Genomic DNA, 15,712 nt, shown 5'->3' with positions numbered 1-15,712 from the left:
ACCCAACCCCACAAAAAAAAAAAAAGCTGGCGTCGGATTTCTTTTGTCATTCTTTTCTAAAGGACGAGAAAAGTATTGGCAGAAACGTGTTTGTGCTGAGCGAGGCAGAGGAGAGGTTATAAATGAGTGAATGAAGGAACACATAATCACAGCTTGTGAGGTTTTTATAAGCTTGTCAGGATTTTTTGTTGGGGCAAAAAAAAAAAAAAAAAAGACGCAAACTCGTGACGCGAATCCTGACTCATCCTCTGGTCGAAGATGAAGAAGAAGCTCAAATAATAAAAGCTTTAACGTTTTCTTTCAAGATGAAGACTAAAATAGTGCCCTAGTTTGCACAAACACCGATACTTCCCCCTTTAGTGAGACGGTCTCAGAACCCAACAAAGTTTCAGCCAAAACCCGTCGGGCAACATTCCCCATCCTGGTATTTCAGGAATCCGCGAGGCATGACTGAAACTTTACAACGGGTAAATGGCGCAACTTGAAGTTCAGTATTTACGTGCTGCGTTTTTCGTCCTCACGTGATGCAAGAAAACAAATGAGAAACTCTGTACTTTGCAACTGGACGCCATAGCAACAGCATTCCTAAGCGATCGCTGCGAGAGCCGCTGCTTTCCGATTCGTTTCAGCTCCAGGAGGTGGAGTGGAAAACTATTCCTCTTGCTGGATCGGCTTCGGCACCGTTCCCGAGGTGACGACGCTCATCAGACGTGACCTCCAGGGGTGACGCGGATGCTTTTTTTGCTCCTGAAAGGGAGCAGAAAAAAAAAGCTAAAACGGTGCCCAAAAACACAAAACGCTTCCCTGATCTTGCTGACGACAGCAGGAGTGATTCTGGCTCGGCTCCTCCAGTTCCGAGTCAGTTTATTACTTTACGATGGTCCATTTGAAAACCAGCCAACCTCACTCGTTTTTTAAGTAAATTTATCTTCCAGGCTGAGGAACATCGACACTTCTTGTAACACATTCCTCTCGTCTTTTTGCACAAAGAGGAAGCATTCCTGAAATATCGGATCGGGCTCGACGCCGTTCACCTGACACAATGGTGTCATGTTTGCATCGTCACCCTGACTGGGTCACAATCCGCCGAAGGTTGGAGCGACACCAATCCTCTGAAAAGAATGGCGTAAACAGCCAGTAAAAACATTCCTGTTGCGCTTCAGACGCCGCTCCTTCAGGACTTTTACAGCAAAAACAAATCCACAAATCTGACTTTTTTCTTCTCATCGGAATCTGGGGTGGAGGAAGAAAAAATCCTCAGAATGACGTCCCGAAGCCGAGCCGCTCCACAGCTGGACATCGGAGATCTTGTGTAGCAAGAGATCAGGTGACCAGGAGGGCTCAGATGACACTGGATATATTATTATTATATAGATTATTATATATTCTTTCCTTTACAGCTGCCTTTCATCACATTAAACCTAAATCACGCTGCAGACGGAAAAGAGTTTGCATTTAAATAATCGAACCTAGAATGAATTTATTTGTTCAACCGGTCGCCTGCAGCAACAGGCTGCATGCATTTTTTAAAAAGTGCTCGTGTGGCACAAACGCCAGCACAGGAAGTGAAGGCCGCTACGATAAACAAAGGTTTCCTCAGACCTGACACCCCCCACCTCCTCAAGAGGAAAATGCTAAGGTTAGCATCTTGGAGCAATCAGCCAAAGAGTGTGTTGTGCACAAGCCTGAGGGAGTCGGGAAAATGTGTGTGTGTGTGTGTGTGTGTGTGTTTCAGTGTGAAGCTCCCGACGCCGTAATTTATCTATTAGCGATTCGCTGATGAATCGCCTCATTAAGAACGACTCAATCGATTTCCCGTCTTTCCCTCATACGGCGACGCGAAGGCAAATTAAAATCACGCTAATTCATCGGGTTATGAGACGTGGAAAAACGGAAATGCGTCACACGGGCGTCGTTTTTCCAAATCCGTGACTCCGCATTGTAAACGACGACTCGAAACGCTTTCATCCTCTGTAAAAAAAAAAAAATCTGAGATTTCCGAGGCAGCCGTAAAAAAAAAGTTTTAAGATCCGACCCGGCGTGAAAAACAACTATCTGAGCGACGTTTGAACCCAATCAGAAAGAGTGGAAGCAAATAAAAAAAAAGTGCTGACTGGAATTTTAAAATCGATGCTACGGCCACAGCGCTGGTGAAGAACTGGGATTTCTTTTCCACATCTGGGTCGCCGGAAAAAAAAGAAGAAAAAAAAAAGCTCTTTATTTGAGAAACGGTCACGCAAAAAACATCAAATTCTGACTCATGCAGTCATGACCACTTGTTATGAAACGGTGACAACTTCCTGTCTTTGGAGCACCTCAAAAGTTTTTTAAAAAAAAGAAGATCCCAGTCGCTAAAACCGGAAACTAACAGTGGACCTGGATTGTAACATTCCCTGCAGACTAGTGAGGGTTTAAGTCCCGGGGGTGCAGGGGGGGGGGACGACAATGCGACGCTTGTTTCCTGCTGGAGGACTTTACGGCTGTCCGAACCGACGGTCACGGTGTTCCACACCTCGCTGAGTCAGCAGTCACGGGAGAACAAAAGCACATGTTCCCGAGTCCGATCCGAAACATGACATCCTCTCCTGCAACCCCCCCCCCCCCCTCCCGCCGCCACCGCCGCCGACGGTTTGACAGCTGAGTGCGGCGTCTGGGAGGGGGAGCGGGGGTCAAGTTTTGTCCAACATTTTCATTTCCCTTTACTCCTGATTCGACGTGTCTGAACAGACCAAACCGGTCGATCTGGATTCCTCCGCCTTCGCATCTAGATCCTGAAGGAGGCGATCCCGATCCAAAAGGATGATGATGATGATGATGATGATGATGATGATGATGATGATGATTCATCGAGGGCTGGTGATGTCATGACTCATAATGACTGCTTACGGGACTAAAAGGGGGGGGGGCTATGGTGAAACCAGTTGACAGGACAAGAGGAGGGGGGAGGGGGGGTCTGCAAATGAGCCAATAAACATTGGAATGATTGCTTTTACTCCAACATGGGGGGGGGGGGTAGAGTGTGACGTCACAGATTTGAAGAACAACTTCATTTAGAAGTGATGCATTACTATACAAGTGAGGAAAGCACTAAATATATATATATATATATATATATATATATATATATATATATATATATAACAATTATTCACAAGGGAATGTTTCAAGTTAAGAAAATATAATTTTGAACACATTAATGATGAAATTAATAAAAATGAAAGGTTTTGTCCTTTAAGAATAACTTTCGCTTCATTTTATGAAATATTCAGTATTTAATATTATAATTATATTATTTATTATTGTTTAATTATTAATTATGTAATATTAAAATATTATAATACTTAATATTAAATACTTATAAAAGTATATATTTAACATTAGTTAGCTTATGCTAACAAGTAGCTAAGTTTTTAAGCTGTCTGAAGATGTAAACAAGAAAACAACAACAAAAGTCGAGCTGAAACTTTAGAGAGTGTTAAAACTAGAAGTTGTTATTCCTATAGTTGAATATTAAGCTTTAAACCCCCCACTCCGTGACGTCACGGGTGGGTTAGCTCCACGCGGCTAACGCGGCTAACTCCAGGCCCGTCCTCACCTGCTTCCGCCTCACCTGAGCCGCAGGTGAAGTGACGCTTCCGCCCGACGCGCGGCTCCAAAATACACACAAAAAAAAAAAAAAAACACGGAAAGTTTGTCAAAGTCCTGCGAAAACTGAAACTAAACCCACTCACCTGTGGGAGGAAAAGTCACCTGGAGGCGCGGAGTTCCGGTCCCGGAGCGGGGAGTTTCGGGGGTCGAGTCAGAGGCGCAGAGCCGCGATCCGAGCGCCTCCCGGCCGGGTTTTCGCTCTTCTCTCTCCGTCGGTTGTGCCGCTCCGGGGGGGTTTTTTTTTTTTCTCTCGGGTAATCCCCTCCCCACGGGGGTTCAGCCGCAGTGTCGTCCGGGTTCCCGCTGGATGGAGCTCCCGCCGGGGTGAGCAGCGGTCACTGTCGCTCGACTCCGGCACCTGAAAGACCGGATTAGAGATGTTTTCGGAGCGCGGATGTCAGACCCCGCCTCCTCCACGGTGTGTGTACTGCAGTCTGCCATGCTACTGTACGCCGCTGCCACGGCGCACGCGCACACACACTTTCACACACACACTTTCACACACACACTTTCACACACACACACAGATATCCACGCTGGCTGTGCGCACACGCTTCCATCGCCCTCTCGTTGCGCAACGAATTTGGAATTTTTTTTTTAAAAAAACCATAAATGTGTGCGTTTTTACGCATTTGTTGATGGAGTGATGTAAGGTTCAATTCCCCTTAACGCCATCTGCCCGATCCTGTTATATAAAGGGAAGCAAAAGGAAGAGATTTACAATTAAAGAGAGCAATATAGGATAAATATAAGGTTATAAGCTGTTCTCCATCTTTATTTATATCTTCTCGAAAGTTCTCGGAGTCAGTGGAAGATCCTGAGTCACCACTGAACCATCAATCCTGGGAACTTCAACCATGTCTTGACAAGACTTGTGCAACAAAAAAAAGAGCACATTCTCTGCTTTAGAATTGAACAAACAACCATTCATTTCCGTGTGAGGAAGCTGTCAGACACGCAGGGAGGTCAAGATGTCTCCTCGTGGTCCAGGAAGTACTTGAAAGGCTCCACCGAGGAGACAATGCAGTTTCCTCCAGACGTTTTAATGCTTCCTGCTCTCATATGAGAAAGTTCAAGAGTGTGGTCATAATCGGCTTGAGTGATGTGAGATTTAATGATCCTGTGTGGAAGTATATAACTGATCCAGGGAGGGTTGAGCCTGGGATTTAAATTTTTTCGTGTGCTGCTTTCTGCTTGCTTTGATTTGTCGCTGCTGAATATCTTATCACCTCATTAAATTGCGGGCAAACGCGGCTCGACTAAATCAGATGTTAAGAAATCGTGCCAATGTAAACTCTTATTTTCTGACTTTCGGGGGACGGATGACAATCCAGCTGCTGAACGTGACAAATTCTTGCCGCGTCAGCGTTATCTTGAGGTGGGAAAAATGAATGTCGCTGCAGCGACACATCATCTCCCTGCTGGCTTCTGCAGATACTGTCATCGTTTTTTATGATTTATTCATTTTGGTATGTCTCAGTGTCCTTCGCAGGGACTCCTGTTCGATAAGAACTCACCCATAAAAACTGGATTATATTCTGAAAGAGATTTTAATTCAGGATTAATTAATTCGGACCCTTTCCCGGCTCTGTATGGAAGCCCACGCCTTTTCCATCTGATAGATGCAAACATTGATGATCTTGATTGGGTCACTGGTCAGTTAAATTCAATTTCAATCCACTATATAAAGCCCGCTATTTATATCCCTGCTGTCTGGCTTTTCAATCCATATTTACTGTAATCTATAGCCCAGAGACACAAGCTAAAGTAGGGCAATAGTTCAAAACGGGGGTTTTTTTAAGCCCGTGCATTAAACCATGCCAGGATATATTAGAAATTGATTAAACGAATTAGAAAGCAGGGATTTCTCTCTTATAAGGCGCTCCTGGAGTCTTTTTCCCAGCACCCTTGAGCCCCTTCAGACCACTTCAACCAGCTCAAAGTGACCCCCTTTCACACTCAGCTACCACACGGGCAGATTGTCTCTCCTCTGTTCTCACACCTCCTCCAACACTTCTTCTTCTTGAGGAAGCAAAACCATTTCCACCGTGTCACCGGTGGAAATGTTCTTGGATATCGAGACCTCTCCTTGGACATCGAGACCCCAAGGAGCTCCAGGGTTATGGAGTCTCGTAACCTCACTGTGTGATCTGTGTTTATGTTTGGGTGTGAACGTGTTAAACATCAGGAACATGCTAATGATCCAAATGGTACAGCTTGTACTGAAGTAACACGAGGTTATAACTTGGGATATTCCTTTTTCTCATCCCGCTGCAACAACAAACTGGACACACAGAAATAAAAGAGCTTGTAATCCCCTCCATGAACATTTGTTTTGTTGCTATTAAATTACGACTAATGTGAAGTCACGTATCGCCGAATGCCCCGTTGTTACGTAAGAGATTAGACGTGCTCCAATGCCACAATGGGAGCCACAGGAGGCGACGCCTCCGAAGCAGCTCCCGCTATATTTAACCAGGGATTAAAATCCTGTAATGACGAGTTTTTGGGAACAAAAGTGCTCCTCAAGTTTCTCCGGAACAAAGATCTTGATGAGGACGTTTGTCGAAGAGGGCCTGACATCTGGAAAATGATGTCACTGTTCGAATAAACGAATGATAAAAGACAATCAAGTGAGCGTTTGCCTTGGAAGCAGCAGATCTTATCCATCCTTTGTAAAATGACTCTTTAATGTACATTTATTATATCTCGCTTCGAAGCGGTGATGTATTGTAATTGTCAGTGTTTGTCCGTTCGTCTGTTTGTTCGTCCATCCGTCCGTTAGTCCCTTAGTCCACAAAGTATCTTCACAACCGTTGCAGATAGAAAGATGAAACAAAAAGTGCATTACTCAAGCAGCAAAGCGGATAAAAATGAGATCATGACCTTGACCTTGCGAAAGCTTGGTCAAATTTCAACTTTTGTACACTCAGGAACCGGATAAGGTAGAAAAACAAGGGAGAAGGCCAGTGTGAGTAAGTTGGTCTGAGCCCTAGCTTTGATCTTTGACCTATGCAAGTAGGTCAGGGTAAAATTTTGAATTCAGGGGTGTCGGGGGATGACTACCTTGGTTCTAATTTGAGTCTATTCGTTTGGACCCTTCCCAATCCTTGCATAGGACTGCAGAAAATGGGTGCTGTCTGCGTACAGTCTTGGTATTAGCCTGTATCACATTTATTTTGGAGTACAGCGCTAACCGACATACTTCACTGCTGTACTCACCGTATCCGGGGAAGCTGCGACGCTAGCTGGTGGTTCCAGCGTGACTCTTTGTTTGCTAGCGGTTGTAGGTTAATAATTCTTCAGTGGCTACAAGTCAAAGAAAGAAGTTGGAATGTATTGACCAGTCAACCTCGGTCCCCTGAGGTAGGAGATACCTAGCAAACACAGCTTTAATTGGCCTCGAGGGCTCCTGCAAGTAAACAAGAATAGTTCTGAATGCTCATCTGTGCAAACAGGCTAATTACGACTAGCTGTGTGCGTCCTTCCATAACACGGCGAGTCATGTGGTTGGTGCATGCGGTCAACAAATCATTTCCACTTTTCATTTGACCAAAAGACGGAGCATCCACCTTCATTCTTCTCCTGTCGGAACACAGTCCGACCCCTCACCCTCACCCGTATCAGGAATACGACACCACCTCCACCCCTCCAATGACCCCCCGGGATGCTTCCCATATTTTTAGATTTCCCATTGGGCTTTGCACTTTGCTGGGAGAATGAACACCTGCTGTATACATCCATCAGTCCGAGCGAGTCCGACGTGTCATCGGATCAGGAGGAGGTCAAGCGGCGAAGGGTATTTATGGATTTTTATACTGACATAACATCGCAATCCCAGATTTTAGGTGGACAATCTGCGGATGCTCTGCTTTTGAAGGCACCACATGTGTACTTGTACGTTCAGATTATTCAATAAACTCGTTTTCTCCACCGACCCCTGCATACTCAAAGAAATCCACCCAGGGTTAACGGCGGATGTCGTGGCTCGACCTTTAAGCGCTTTTGTCAGCAGCGTGCTCCTCAGCCGGCGATGCGTTTCTGCTTGGAGCAGATGGAAACCTGTGGGACCTGAGCTTTGCAGCAGGACAGTGAATGCAGCAGCAGCAGAGCCCGCTGGTAACTGCTGACAAAGATACCGAAGGCCAGCTGCAAACAGAAGCCAAGAGATGAAATGCGGTTGAATTTGAATCTCGCTACTCCGGCGTCTCTCCGTCTTATCGGGCGTCTTGTTGCACAAGCCGTCGACGCAGTCTTGAATCCTTATCAGGTGTTTGCTTGCTTTTCCCTCCTCTCTCCTTTTCAGTGAGGCTACAAGTAGAGTGCTGCCAAAAAAAATCTCACTCTGAGGAAGTTGTTCTGATCACCAGGTCACCAACGATCACAGGATCCAGGGTCCTGTGCCGTCTGATGCCGAGGCCTGAAGGCTAACAGTTACGTTCGTTGACTAATAATTGAATCGTCCCGCTCCCCAATCATCAACTCTCGCTCTGCTTTCTGCCAGAAATATTTTAATCTCCTCATTTTGATCAGAGCTTCAATCAGAGTTGAAAGAGTTCACGTCCGCCTTCAATGAACACAGCTCAATATTCACCGCGGTTCTTGGCAGCGACTCTTCTCCAGAAGAGTCCAGCAGGAGGAACTCATTAGGGAGCAGCGCATTCCAAAGGGTCTCAGGATAGGAGGGGAATGCCAATGGTGGACGGAGTCACATGGATGGAGACAGGGTGGACCACAACAACAAGATTTAACACTGAACGCTAACGTCATTCTCGTTTTTTTGAAAACAGGCCTCCCATCAATCCCACCCGATTGACCTGGTCCCAGCCAAAAGATGGGCGACGCAATCGGTCAAGGCGTTCGTGTCGCCTGAAGGAGATTTGATCTGTCAGATGTTGCAACCTTGAGGCGCACGGCGGCGGCTCTCACGCATCTTCGGCCTCCAGCGCCCTGCCGTAAGTGATGGGTTTGCATCCGACCAGAACACACAGGAGGAGCATCATTCACTCAAATGAGCCGTCAGCGCAGCGCCCACCGACTCACCGTGAAACGATCCGTGGAATATATTACAGCTTCGCACCGAAAATAGATCCAGCTTCTGCTTTTTAGTAGCGACAGGGAACGAAACCCAGGCATGGGAAATAAAAATTAAACAGGACAACATAATGTGGATTTGATTTTTACGTCATTTTATTGAGCAAAAAATATGTTGTTTTTCAAAAAATATACTCTTTTTGTATATTTCTCTACAATAGACTTCATGTATTCCTGTTGAGTCAACATCCTGGGAAGGCCGAGCATCCCAGCGTGACCTCATTCTATGTTCAGAGGTCATCTGACTCAGGTATGAGCACAGGCTTAAGAGAAGCAGCGGGGCAGGGGGCGGGGCAAGGGGCGGGACCGACCGTCGACACCCACCCTGGAGCCGCTCTGTTAAAGGAGGGCCGGTTCGGTGCGTCCCGTAGCTGGGGGTAGTCGGGGAGGGGTTCCACCTGGAGGGTTGTGACGGGAGCAGGCGTCCTGGTGAAGCCACCAAACGGGATCGCCACCCTGGAAACGGAGCATCGTAGGTTTTAGTGGAAGTGACGCAGCATCGATTCAAAAACACAATCACGTATATAAAGTTGACCTGTTGAAGCTCTTGTAGGCCGGGGGTTTGATCCTGGGCTCCGGTTCGGGAGCGTCGGCCGGGGCCGGCTCATGGGTGATGGGTTGTTCCCACGGTGACCGGTAGGACTTCGGCACGGCTGTCTTGTTGAACTTCTCAGGAGGGACGTCTTTTAAAGGAGCTCCATATCCTGGATGGGATTAGAAGATAGGCAGCGATTGAAAAGATATGAAATACAGAGCAGAATCCTCACATCTCGTCTTCTCTCTTTAAATGCGGCTCCTCAAACACTAACATGCTGTCCAAACAAAGCAAATCCTTCCTTTGATTCCTTTCGTTTAACTGATCCCTGGTCGTTCGGTTGCAGCTGGAACAGCAACGGAAAGAATGCGCCGAAGACTCATCGAATGATTATTGGATAAGGAAGTTCAGGAAAGAAATCAGACACTGGCAAGAGCGAAGAGAGGAGAAGAGGATGAGTGATTTAAAAAGAACTGAAAAATAATAATGTGTGTTATACAGTATGTTGAAAAATATCGGAAAAAGTATGTATTTTACACACATTTCTGAGGTAGACTTTCTACGTATGTGTGTACATGTATGTCTTCCTCCGTCATCCACGCACTGACGGTTTAGGCCCATTAAAAGCACTATCCTTCAAACCCAGCTCTTCTCTTGGAGGGTGCGGGGGTAGGGGCGTTACGTAACGCGGGGCGTCGTGTCCCGTCCCGACCTCTCACAATGAACAATCCCCCTTCCTGAGTTTATGCTTTTCCCCGAGGAGGAAGAAGGAGAGACCAAACAGACCTGAGGGGATGTTTAGGGATTTTGTGCGGAATCTATTACAAAACACGGCGTTCTGTCGACCGGACGGTTTGTTGAGTTGATGTTTTTGTTGGAGGGGTTCATCACACGCCCAGCTGGAGACGAAAAAAGCCCTGATTTGGCACCGACAATCGCAGAATGACTGGCCTCTTCTACCAAAAGCGTTTGCACTTGAGGTGGACAACATTTACAAACAGAAAATGAAGATATTTCTTCAGAAAATGTGACAAAACATTTCAAAGAATGCAGATTCTGGAAGCGGTTAGACTAAGATTACACTAGACGTAAATAAGAAAGACATCCTGGAACCTTTCCTATGGGGAGAACACAGTGATCATGTCAAGGTTTGTGATAAAGGTTCAGTCTGTCTGAGGTATTAAATGATTAGATGTGGTTCAGAAAATACAGTGAGATTCACATTAATTTAAGTTAAACACAATATCTCTCAAGGCCTTTTTAATCTGCTAGCATCCAAAGCGTCCACTTTAGCATGTTTTGCTAGCAGCGGAGTGACATTGACCATGGGTGAGCTATTATAAGAGTTCCTACCATTTGATACTTCACGCACTTTGCCCTGATTTCTGCTACGGCTGACATGACTTCACTCACACATTGAGGAGTGGCATTTGATCTGAAGCCCCGCCCCCATAGCATGGCCGTACCCGTCTGTAAATCAGCGCCGGGTTTGTGTCAGCTGAAACACGAGGGAGGATGCGATGGTATCCAGAGGCAAACAGGAAACACTTCCCATGGGGATGAAACTAGAGTTTGAAAAAAGATGGGCCGCGCTGATTGTCAGGGTTACGAGAGAAGTGAGGAGGAGGAGGAGAAAACACGAAACAAAAGGAGTGGGATGAAGATAAAAAGATAAGCATTCCGCCTGAGGACAGCGGATTCAAGGCGACGTGAAGAGGCTTCCCGACATGATCAAAACCTGCTGGAGTACAATCAAAAAAGTCCTTATGGAAAGACAGGCAGTGCTTTGTGGAGGCTGAGACTAATTTATATAAAGTTGTAAAGTTGATGGCTGGAATTGGAGAAAATAATAATGGAGAAAGAGGTTGTTGGTTTGTCCCCTACCCGGGGCAATGCTGTTTGGACTGGGCACCGATCTTGTCTTTAGCGTTTCAGGTTGTACTTTAGGCGATGGGTCGACGCCCAGGTCGGTCTTGTTGCCGGAGCTCTCTGTGGCGACACCATTGTCACTTTGAGAAACAACCGCGGTCTGAAAGAAAGATGGAAAAGAGAGAGAGTCAGAGAATAGATAAGCAAACTAAAAGTAACAAGGTTTTCATTTGAGTCATATCAAATTTCAGGATGTGCCCCAATTCCTGCAGGATGGATACTTGTCCTACCAAGAGTAGGATGTGTGCACTCAACCAATCAGTAATATTAGTCAGTTATTTGGTGTGAAGACCAATGTTCCATTTTTTATTACCCGCTTGAATAAACCTTGATGTGGCAAGTTTGCCACGGCGACAGAGGAATTGTCTTATTAACATTTCTTGGACTGGGAAACATTCAGCTTTCATCCCTCTGGAAGATATCCATGATGATTTACTCCAGGACTTCCTCAGGAAATGTTGACAACATGAAACAAAATCCCTCCGTTGCTCCAAGCAATAAACAGACGGGAGATATGAGAGTCCTTCTCACTTCAAAAGATGAAGGGAAAAATGTCCCTGGAGCCTCCTAATTATTCTTTCTGGACTTTGAGAGGGCAAAAAAAAGCACACAAGGCAACCATAAAACCAAATGAAAGAGGATCTAACTGCTGCTAATTAAATGGATGTGACAAAGAGAAAGCGAGTTTATCTTGTTGAGTTTTCCTGAAGGCTCTGGTGCATACATGTCAGCAGGTCTGGTTAGGATAAGTCCTGCCAGGGGAAGAAAACGCCGACTTGGCAACCTGCCCGTCCATACACAAAGGCACATTAATAAAGCTGCTTATGACCGGCTGGAAGACTTTCACAATTACTATTCTGTGCGGCTCTGAGTCTCGACAACACGAGTCAAATAAACAATTCAAGTGTGCAACCTGCCCCGCATACACTTCGTCAGGATGTGAGGTATTGTGCGAATGTTTTTCGGGAGATGGAGGGGAAAGATGTGGCCAAACTGGAAGCCGGCGCAAAGAGAAAACGTGCGGCGGTGTTGGTACGGCGGCTTGTTCGTCAAATAGATGGCGGGAATGATGTAAGATCAGGGAAGGCGTGTGCTGCAAGACATCACCGTGATGTCACGTTTCAAGGAAGTCACAAGGGACAGGATAGTCCAGGAAAAGAACGATGGAATCCTACCCTGAAACTAGAACTTCTTGTGTTTTACAGGATTTAGAGGCATATATTTTACCTTTGGAAGAAGCTAGGCTAACTGTTTCCCCCTTGATTACCCTTTATGCTAAGCTATGCTACTGCTAGTACATCAATCCCATGTCTGACTGCCCCTACATCTTCTCGGACAGATACTGTATTACTTGAGAGGTCCAACTTTAGATTTTTGGGGCATTTCTGCTTACATTGATCTGCTCGCCGCTTTCCCTGTGGACGCTTTCGAAGGTATATTTATCCGAGCGCTTCTGGCGCATTTTGAAGAGTCGGGACCCCCGGTTGGAGGTGAGGGACAACTCCTCCAGCATGACATCTTTCGGCACGCTGACTTTCTTCCCAAGATCCATCTCTACATCTGGAAACAAGGAGACAAACAACCATGATGTTAAAAAAGGCCGACTGCTCGTTCCGCTGACACGGTATTCCTGCCAATATGATAAACGAGGAATTGTCATCTCATGTCTCGTGGTCGTTCTGTGGTTAGCACCTCACGCTAGCTACTGCATTCTGATTATGGAGACGCATAATTTGGCAGAATATCTCTCAGCTGTCAGTCGCCTTCAGACCCTCCCCTACGCAAATATACAGTTGTCCCCATCCTGAAATAGCATGCTCAAAGGTCAGTGATAATGTGATTAGACAATTTGGCCAATAAAAGTCTTCATTTGCTTATTTATAGGCAATGTCATTGGAGGGATAGTTAGCCACCGTCGCACAAGTGAACACACGGTATTAAATTTATGCAGATGACTACACGTGTTATATAAAGAGCACATATCGAGTACGTAGGGATAGACGGAAGGTTAGAGAAGCGAGGGATGCAACAGGAGAAAGAAGGGAATGGATCAAACTACCTTCTAGGGCTTGAACTTCTTTGCAGATCGCTGCCGCCTGCAGTTTCCGCTCAGCGGTCGTCATGGTGGAGAACTTTGACATGGCGGCCCCTGGGGAGGTTAAAAAGTCAGCGGAGACAGATCGAATCAGTGCAGGTTGTTCGAACTCGAGATGAGACACAAAAAGCAAGACGTGTCGGCGATCGATCAGTCAACATCAGGAGTCCATGCCGCGGCAGAACCAGCCTAGCAGAATTTATTGGGGCTGCAAAAAGGGCAAAGCTAGCACATCCCTTTAAATAACCTTGCACCGTTAAACGCCGAGCACATGCTCTTCAGACATGGCAACCAGCTGTGTCAGGGTTCTGGGAATCAATATGTGTTCGAAATTACCCGAGTGGGCTGGAAGGACACAGACGGAGAACACAGTGCTGTCACAGCAAACACGTAAGGTAGAATGAAATAGCACCGAGGAAAGCTTGCACCCAGGTGTCAGTGAACGCAACACGAGTCAATACCAAACAGAGGGATAGAAGAAAAAAGAACATTTCACCGCAAATCATTTCATTTTAGTTCCGATAAAATTGATTCCACATTCACGGTGTCATGTGCATTTTTTTGAAAAATCAAGAAAAATGAAAGAATTGTTTTTTGCTGTCGCTGTTGTTTTAATAGGACATTCACAAATTTAAAAAAATCAAGCTATGACAGCATAATAAAAATACATAACTCCAACACGTGGTGAGCTGCTTGATTAATCCGGTTAAAACCGGTGATGGTGAGAATCAGACTGGATTCAGGGGAACCTGTGGGGAGCCCCGGTGATGCTTACCTCTCCTGAAGGACCCTATGGGAGGGGGGGGGTCTCCCGCGGTGCCTGTCTCCTCAGGGTTGGAAGTCAGAAAGATGAGAGGCAAGAGGGTCAGGCCGGTTAGCGCGACCCGGTTTGGTGCTCGTGCTTCCTGCCACTGGTGCTTGATGAGGGTGGGGGACTGCAGCCCGACCCCGCGGTGGGTGTCAGCCCGGCTGCTGTCGTTGGCATTTAGTTCACAAGAGAGCAAAGGGGAGATTAAATTTAGATCGCCGCTACTACTGCTAGCTTTTCCATCTACATCCATCATCCGCCCTCTGCCAGCGTCAGGACGGAAGCTCAGGATAATCTCTAAGAGTGATTCCCAGGCGGGAAACACTCGGATGTAGCGTTAGCTTCATGCTAAACATGATTTATGCTGGAGATAAATAGCTGGAAACAAAAGCTGGAAGTGATGAACCGTTGGCATGGCTTAGATTATAAAGTGTTGAAAGAGGGAGATAAAGAAATGATACAGCCATTTGGTTTATATATTAGATAGATAGATAGATAGATAGATAGATAGATAGATAGATAGATAGATAGATAGATAGATAGATAGATAGATAGATAGATAGATAGATAGATAGATAGATAGATAGATAGATAGATAGATAGATAGATAGATAGATAGATAGATAGATAGATACTATATGAATAAAAGTAAGAATTAATTGCTAATACTATAGTAAAAAACACCTTAATAATAATATGTAACTGGTGACCTTATGGAAACAATTGTTTAAATTAGATTAGATTAGATTAGATTAGATTAGATTAGATTAGATTAGATTAGATTAGATTAGATTAGATTAGATTAGATTAATTTAGATATACTTTAATGATCCTAAACTGGGAAATTCATAAAAATTATTGTGATTAACAATTAAAAATTAAATTAAATCAAATTAAACCAGAAAAATTGCTGAAACAACTATATAGCACAACAAATAGTAAAAAAACCATTTAAATTACAACAGATGTCAGAAGTCAGTTTAATCATTTAGATCATCACTGATGAAACTGATGAAAAATAAATAGTTCTAACAGCCGGCTAAAAGACAAGGGAATAATAATACACTATTAGAGTGTTAACAGTTAACCGATTAGACTTCTACATTAGCCATTTGAAGCTAGTAGTTCTAGCGTGTTGTGAGCTGGTGATGAAGTGCTGCTGACTGAACAAACACCAACAGTCTTTATCGATCCTTTAGGTCGTGTGAATTAAAAAGCAGCCTGTTAGAAACTCTGACAAATCTCCAACAATTAAAACAAAGAACAAGCCGCTGACATTCTGTTTGTCTGATCTCCATAGATGCAATTCACAAACAACAACAAGTACATTCTGTGACATCAGCAGGGGAACGTGAGCCCCCTGAGGGTCTGAGGTTTGTTCTCGACGCCATCATAAATAAAAGTACGTCCCACTTATAACAGGATAGAGTCTAAAAGCAGCCGGCTTCTCATTTTAAATCTAAATTTATCACAAAATAACGTCTGTCATCCACTCCTCCCGCGTCCTTATCTGTCATTCTGTGATGGTTCAACTACAGTAGGTACCCACTGTTGTTATGTAAGTGGTTGCCAAGGGAACAGGTCCCCACCACCCCCCCCCCTC

At 45.2% G+C, this 15,712-nt stretch overlaps 1 protein-coding gene across 1 annotated transcript; it reads right to left on the bottom strand.

Moving 5' to 3' along the window:
* Positions 1-8,889: 8,889 nt before the first annotated feature.
* On the bottom strand, positions 8,890-14,390 carry LOC137590281 (myozenin-2-like). Its single transcript, XM_068307796.1, has 6 exons — positions 14,077-14,390; positions 13,266-13,355; positions 12,600-12,766; positions 11,162-11,306; positions 9,278-9,446; positions 8,890-9,198 (listed from the first exon to the last, which is right to left on the bottom strand). Exons 1-6 carry the CDS (start codon positions 14,363-14,365, stop codon positions 8,973-8,975), a joined length of 1,086 nt encoding a protein of 361 aa, XP_068163897.1. The 5' UTR covers positions 14,366-14,390; the 3' UTR covers positions 8,890-8,972.
* Between the last annotated feature and the right edge of the window lie 1,322 nt (positions 14,391-15,712).

Source organism: Antennarius striatus, chromosome 23 (genome assembly GCF_040054535.1).
Source record: "Antennarius striatus isolate MH-2024 chromosome 23, ASM4005453v1, whole genome shotgun sequence".
Lineage (NCBI taxonomy): Eukaryota > Metazoa > Chordata > Actinopteri > Lophiiformes > Antennariidae > Antennarius > Antennarius striatus.
This window is presented reverse-complemented; position numbering and strand designations above follow the sequence as displayed.

Excerpts from the sequence above, each read along its gene's own strand:
- LOC137590281 (XM_068307796.1), bottom strand. The coding sequence starts at position 14,365 with ATGATGGATGTAGATGGAAAAGCTAGCAGTAGTAGCGGCGATCTAAAT. Across the intron at positions 11,307-12,599 it reads AAAGCGGCGAGCAGATCAAT|ACCGCGGTTGTTTCTCAAAG; the intron begins GTAAGCAGAAAT and ends TCTTTCTTTCAG. Across the intron at positions 9,199-9,277 it reads GCCTACAAGAGCTTCAACAG|GGTGGCGATCCCGTTTGGTG; the intron begins GTCAACTTTATA and ends CTCCGTTTCCAG.